The following is a 7,109-nucleotide window of genomic DNA, read 5'->3' as shown; positions in this document are numbered from 1 at the left end:
TTTGGTACTGGGGATTGAACTCTGGTCCCTGTGCTCTTGTAAGGCAGGCAGGCAGTGGAACCACTGAGCTAAATCCCCAGCCCTAAATCTACTTTTTTTGCTGCACGTCCTAAAATGTGGAAGGAAAACTAGCGTTTCTGAGTCTCAGTCTAAATCTGTAAGTGGTTTCTCTTTTGTGAAAAGTTACCTGCTTTCATGGGTCAAAAGCAATCTTGAATATCATTTCTTGGAATAAATTTTTTTTACTTAAAAATATTTTTTGCTTTTTCTCATTACATTCATTCAGTTAACAAATACTGAGTGCTAGGCATTGTTCTAGGTGCCTGGGACACTTCATTGTACATGAAAAATCCACTGGCTATCAGGCTGTCAAATTTGCTTTAATTCCAGGAATCTGATTTGAAGCTTTGGGCACTTAGGCTGATGTGTTTTTTTTTGTTTTTGTTTTTTTCTTTTGGTTTTTTGGTTTTTTGAGACAGGATCTCACTATGTAGTTGAGACTGACCTGGAACTCACTATGTAGCCCAGGCTGGTCCCAAACTCACAGCGATCCTCCTGCTTCAGCCTCCCGAGTGCTGGGATTACAGGCGTGTGCCACCTCGCCTGGCAGGGTGATCCTGATAGTAGGATAGGCACAAGCTGCCAAGCTTGTGGGACAAGTGCTTTCCTGGGCTGTGTGTGATACATTCTAGAAAGTTTCTCCCTCCAATGATTTAGTGTTCTAGAAGGTATCTGTGGTTGTTAACGTTCCCAAGAGATCTTTTGCTCACAGAATCAATCTTCTCTTTTAACAGCCCACTTTTCTTGTGGAACTGTCCAGAGTGCTGGCAAATCCAGGAAACAGTCAGGTTGCCAGAGTTGCAGCTGGTCTACAAATCAAGAACTCTTTGACATCGAAGGATCCAGACATCAAGGCGCAGTATCAGCAGAGGTGGCTTGCTATCGATGCTAACGCGCGTCGGGAAGTCAAGAACTATGTGAGCAACTTCCCTCTTGTCCTACCTCTGGGAAAGAGAAACATCTTTGCAGATTATTTCTGTCATTTGCATGGGATGGAGCTTTGTAGTGATAGATTTCTAGGATCTGAACTTCCCCTGAAGGTAAAAATGGTATTTGATTTAAATCTTCCTCCATTCAGCTTGTCCATGTGTGGCTTGGAATTCTTGAACACGGTGACTGAGGCGGCCCCACAGCAGTTTGGGAAGCTTTATCAGAGAGTTTGATGGACTAGTATACCAATGAGTTCTGTGTATTCTCTTTCTGAGGCTGCTTGCCTAGAGTGTGCAAAACCCTGGGTTAGATCCTCAGCCACTCAAAAAATGGTGTGTGTGCGCGCATGCATGTGTATCTCTCTGAGTTCTCCAGAAGATCTGGTTTGGATCTCTAGAATGGGGTTCAGGGATTGTTGTTGTTTGCTTTTTCTTTTTTGTACCAGGGATTGAACTTGAGCCCTTGTACTTGTGAGGCAGGCCGCAGCACCACTGAGCTAAATCCCCGGTCCTCAGGGATATTTTTTAAACTGTCTTCCTAGTGTGATTTTTTTCACTGTCAGCCAGCACCTGGCTTTTGTTGAACCTCTGCTGCACTTACTTCTCATTCTTTGGTGTTGTGTGTGGCACTGTGGTGACAAGAGAATTAAATGATCTCTTTGGTCTTGCAAGGGGAAGGAATTTGAATAATAGCTTTATGACATTAATGGTGCTTTTACTTGCTTAACAAATTACAGAAACCTATTCTTTAAAAACCCTTTCTCTGCATGGTGGTTGGATGAATGAAGTGAAGAATTTTGGAAAAAATGGAATGTCCTTTGTTGCTGTGCATCGTGGCATTCTTGTGACTTGTTGAATTAAAAATCTGTAATTCCGGGGCCAGGGATTTAGCTCAGTGATTGATTCCACCACCTGCCTTGCAAGCGCAGGTCCTGAGTTCCATCCCTGGTACCAAAAAAAAAAAATCTGTAATTCCAGCTAAAGCAAAGGATTTAAGGGTAAATAAATACATGTGGACAAGTTTGCTTTTCTTTTTTTCTTTTTATCTTACCTGTTTTTTTCTCTTTTCTTTTTATTGAGTTTACTGGTACAATCTAAGTATACAACACAGTTAAATTCATTATTGGGATCCTGTACCTTTACATACTAGGTCTTGATTCTCATTTTTTGCTTTTATTTTCAGTGAGGTTTTTTCTTTTTTCTTTTTTTTTTTTTCTCGGTACTAGGGATAGAACACTGGTCTTTGCTCTTGCAGGCAGGTGGCAGAACCACTGAGCTAAATCCCTGGCCCCTTGGTGAGGTTCTTTTTTGTTTTGTTTGTTTGGCTTTTTTGTTGTTTTTTGTTTTTTGGTTTTTTTGGTGTTGTTTTTGTTTTTTGGTTTTTTTGAGACAGGGTCTCACTATGTAATTGAGACTGACCTGGAATTCACTATGTAACCCAACTTGGTTTCGAATTCACAGTGATCCTCCTGCCTCAGCCTCCGAAGTGCTGGGATTACACCACCACGCCTGGCTCCGGGAGGTTCTTTAGTAGCCTTCTTTCATGGACAAGATCTAAAGAGAATTTAAAATCTGTGCACTTGTCATTTTGACTTACATTTATGGATTTCTTTCTTTGGTTTATTTTGGGGTACTGGGGATTAAGCTCAGAACATTGGCACTGAGTTCCATCATCACCCATTTTTATTGTGAGCCAGGGTCTCACTGTGTCGCTAAGTTGTCAAGGCTGCGTTCAAACTGGCCTCCCTCTTGCCTTAGCCTCCCAGTTTGCTGGGATCACAGGTGTGTGCACCACCCAGCTCTGCTCTGTTCTGCTCCTCCTTGGAGAGTGAGGGAATCTGGGTGAATCCTGCATTTGCCCTGGGCAGGTCACGGTTATTTATCTGTTTGCTGTTTGTTTCCTGCAGATGCTGGTGTTAGGTAAATTAGCGTTCCTTAAGGCAGCAACTTCTTTTTCTGCTTCTGTTTTCTCCAGCTTTGCTTGAAGGCACCTGTCACAGGAACTGACTTAGAAGCCACTTTTATTTTGAATAGTTTTTGCAGTGGAAAGTTTCTATTGCACATTATGCTTGTGTGATTTTTTTGGTGATGGTGCTGGGATGGAACCCTGGACTTTGACACTGAGCTACTTCCCTGCCCGTTTTCTTTTTTAATTTGAGACATGGTCTTAGTCGTTACGTTGTCCAGGCTGGGCTGGACATTTCAGTCCTCCCGCCTCAGCCTCCCAGATCTGTGCCGAGATTGTAAGCCCCCGCACCCCTAGATGTTTGACAGGGATGAAGTATGGCCCATCCCTGGAGATCTTTTTTTTTTCCCTTCTCTGTTTCCTTTGAGTTGAGAGCTCCGAGGCTCAAGGCAACCACCCAGGCGTGTGCTGCTGCCTCGTTCATCACTGGGAATCGTTTTGGGGAGAAGGGCGCGCACCAGAGATTGGACCCAGTGCATTTTGTATTTTGAGACAGGGTCATGCTAAGTTGCCCAGCCTGGGTTTGAACTTGTGATTTTCCTGCCTCAGCCTCTCAGAATGTTGGGATTTCAGGTGTAGCCTGGCTTATCACTGGAAATCCTTTTTTTTTTTTTTTTTTTTGCTACTGGGGATTAAATTCAGGTCCCTGCATTTGCTAAGTAAGCAGCAGAACCACTGAGCTAAATCCCTGTCCTCATCACTGGAAATTTTTTTTTGGTATGGAGATCAGACTCGTCCTTGCACTTGCGAGGCTGTCGCTGGAAATCTTGATGCCCGCAGTGCCCATTCGGTGTCTCACCTGTCCCACTTTGTACAGTGCTGTAGTAAATGAGGTAAGGCGTGATTTGAACTGTGTTTGTGTGTTTTGGCGCATCGCTCTTTTAACACCAACATTTTAAAAAATCATATATTGGTACGGTTGGATCCTTTTGCCTGCCTGTAAAAAGTTAGAATGAGCCAGATGCAGTGATGTTCCCATAATTCCAGCTGCTAGGGAAGCTGAGGCGGGGAATGGCTTGAGCCCAGGAGTTAGAGACCAGCCTAGGCAGTGAAGCAGGGCCTCTTATGAGAGCGGAGTTGGCAGCTGATGTCTCTCAGTGTGCCTGGTCTTTTGGCCGGGGGTATTTTGAGTTAGGTATCACTGTGTAGCCCAGGCTGATCCTCCTGCCTCAGCTTCCCGAGTGTTGGGATTACAGGTGTGCGCTGTCACGCCTGGATTTTTGTTTTTAATCTGGATATTCAAAGCATTCTCCTTCTTGCTCTCTGTCTCTTTCTCTTTCTCTCTCCCTCTCTGGAATATGAGTCTGTTGCTTATGCTGTGCTCAGGCAGTTCTACCTCAAGCATCCAAACACCTGTGACTAAACTGTGCCTCTCTCTCTAGCTCATTCCTTTTGTTTCTTTTGGGGGCGGTGCTGGGGGTCGAACTTGGACCCTTGCCCTTGTGAGGCAGGCAGCCAAACTGCTGAGCCAAATCCCCCACCCCATTCCTTTATTTCTGATTTTGAATATTAGTGCGTCGAAACTCCTAGGTAAGATTTTTTTTCTTTTTTTGCTTTTTCAAGACAGGGTCTCACTATGTAGTTGAGACTGGCTTGGAACTGACTATGTAGCCCAGGCTGGTCTCCAAGTCACAGAGATCCTCCTGCCTCAGCCTCCCAAGTGCTGGGATTACAGGTGTGTGCCAGCACACCTGGCAAGAATTTTTTCTTTTCCATTTCAATAATCAGAAGTTGAACATTTGTGTTTTTTTTATTTATCCCCTTTCTTTGTGTTTTATTTGGAGACAATCTCACGAAGTTCCCCAGGCTTGGCCCGAGTTTGCTGTAATATCACACTCCTGAAGATTATGAGCATGTGCCACCTTGCCTGGCTCCCAGCCCTTTTTCATTTTGAGATAGGCGTTCGGCTAAGTTGCCCAGGCTTGAGCTTGCAAACCTCCTGCCTCAGCCTCTCACAGAGCCGAGATTACTGGGCACCAACGTCTTGGCTTCCCTGAAATATTAACCAATAATCTTCCGCTCACCTTTGCTTTACAGTACAGCTGCACAGCTACTAGGAGACAGTGCAGAGGGGCGCACCCTGGAGAAAGGAGGGGGTGCTGGACAGGAGAAATAGGTTCTGGGGTCGCGGCAGAGGAGCTGTGGTAACATGTCAGCAGAGCTGGCGGACCGGGTTAGGATGCCTGGACTGCAAGGAAACGATACAGCATTTGAGGAGATAGCACAGATAGCTTTGCACTTTCGACCTTTACACAGGGTGTGCATGTATCAGAACATTGCATGGCACCTCATTTCTGTAATTTTTGTCGTTTAAATTTTTTTAAATTCACCCCCCCCAAGCATCTTTAGACTTGGACTTGAATCCGACTCGGGTGGGCCGATAACCCATTCAGCCTCCAGCGCTTGGGGGACCTACCTCATTCTCCCTCGCTTCACCTTCTCTTAGGCCTGCAGTTTTTGTTAATGTCGCTGAAAGGAGCAAAGCCCTTTAGAAAGGAAGGGCTGGATCCCCGGTAGAGCCGTGGAGGCAGGGTGGCCTGGCTGACCAGGAAGGAAAGACGGCGCTCGGCCTCGGCTCGGCCCTGCAGAGCACTGTGCCTGGTCCGCAGGGCTGGCATATAGCTGGCAGCTCTTTGTCCTGCCCTCCAGCCAGGGACTGTTGGGGTTCGCAAGGGCTGGGGTTCGCAAGGGCTGGGGTTCTCAGGGAGTTCATTGGCTGAATTAGCTGGTGGTGGTGATTAACCCTGGGCAGAGCCAGCCTTCGCCTGCACCAGTGCCCCCTTGGTTTCCACTTCCGGTGAGACAGTAAGAGGAGAGGATCGCACCTGCATGGGTGGTATGATGAGTTTGTGGTCTGTCACAGTTCTTGGATTCTTGGGCAAACAGAATGTATCCTTTCTGCTTGGAAGGTGAGGGAGGATAGGGCCTTAGGTTTTGGCAGCATTAGTAACTTTGTTTCTGCCTTTAGAGATGTGCCTGAGCAGGTCTTTCCGAGCAAGTCATACTGGGTGCTGGGTCACTGGTGTCGGGAAAGGTTTGTTTCCCATGGTGATGAGAAGATCTTCTCCTTGAATTAGGCAGTGGCCTTGTGTGAGTTGCACCCACCCAGGCGCCCCACGGTTAGTTATACTTACTCTATAGGAGGCTGAGCATCCCTCCCATGCCCCCCAGCTAAGAGCCTGGAAGCTGAATTTTGTCCCCTCCCTCTCCCCGTTGCCTTTTAATGCCCCGTCTTCTTGACTGCTAGTTTTTCCTGCTTGTGAAAGTGAGGTGTGTGTGCTTTTAGAGAGTTCCTGCTGGCAGTGGGGATTGTTGGTTTTGCTTTCAGGTTCTGGGGACTGTTGGTTGTGTGGGTGATAAGGTTGGCTTTGGGTTTTTTGTTGTTTGTTTTGGGACTTGTTTTTCAGGGGCAGTGATACAAGGGGCATGGTTTTAGGCAAAATACGCTCAACGGTATTGGATGTGGATCTAGTTTAACCTCCTCTTTTTTTCCAGGTTTTACAGACCTTGGGCACAGAAACTTACCGGCCCAGCTCTGCCTCGCAGTGTGTGGCTGGTATTGCTTGTGCAGAGATCCCAGTAAACCAATGGCCAGAGCTCATTCCTCAGCTGGTCGCCAACGTCACAAACCCCAACAGCACAGAGCACATGAAAGAGTCAACATTGGAAGCTATTGGTTACATTTGCCAAGATATAGTAAGTACCTGTTCGGGTGGTCTGGTTTGCATTCTCCGGGTCTGACAGTGACATGCATGGTGTTAGTATTAGGATTGTGAAGAAAACAAAGTTTTTTAATTTCTGGAGGGGCCGGACCCAGGGCCTTGCATCCTAGGCAAGCACTTTACCGCTGAGCTGTACCCACAGCCCCAGGAGAAGATCATCCCCACCCCCAGACTGGGTACCGAACTTGGGATCTTGCATTTCCGAGGCAGGCATAGCAACAGAGCTACATCCCCTGCCCAGAAGATTTTGTTTTTGGTACTGAGGATCGAACTCAGGACCTTATGCTTTGCAAGGCAGGCACAGTGCTACTGAGCTACATCCCCGGCCCCAGCCCAGAAGATTTTGAAAGGATATGTTCTGGCCCAACCCTCTTTCTTGGGGTTCCTGATGTTCCCTGATGCTGTGGGCTTTTTTTTTTTTTTTTTTTTTTT

At 46.5% G+C, this 7,109-nt stretch overlaps 1 protein-coding gene across 1 annotated transcript in view; it reads left to right on the top strand.

Annotated features, from left to right (window-relative positions):
* Positions 1-793: 793 nt before the first annotated feature.
* The window catches only part of Kpnb1 (karyopherin subunit beta 1), a 29,520-nt gene continuing 23,204 nt past the window's right edge, over positions 794-7,109 (top strand). Inside the window, exons 1-2 of the mRNA XM_010620086.3 lie at positions 794-977; positions 6,451-6,651. Of these exons, the coding sequence (XP_010618388.1) occupies positions 6,604-6,651 (48 nt within the window). The 5' untranslated portion in view covers positions 794-977; positions 6,451-6,603. The remainder of the gene's footprint in view (positions 978-6,450; positions 6,652-7,109) is intronic.

The sequence above is a fragment of the Fukomys damarensis genome, unplaced genomic scaffold, assembly GCF_012274545.1.
Source record: "Fukomys damarensis isolate Sample0158 unplaced genomic scaffold, DMR_v1.0_HiC HiC_scaffold_13, whole genome shotgun sequence".
NCBI lineage: Eukaryota > Metazoa > Chordata > Mammalia > Rodentia > Bathyergidae > Fukomys > Fukomys damarensis.
The sequence above is the reverse complement of the archived record's forward strand: the minus strand, read 5'-3'. Positions and strand labels throughout refer to the sequence as shown.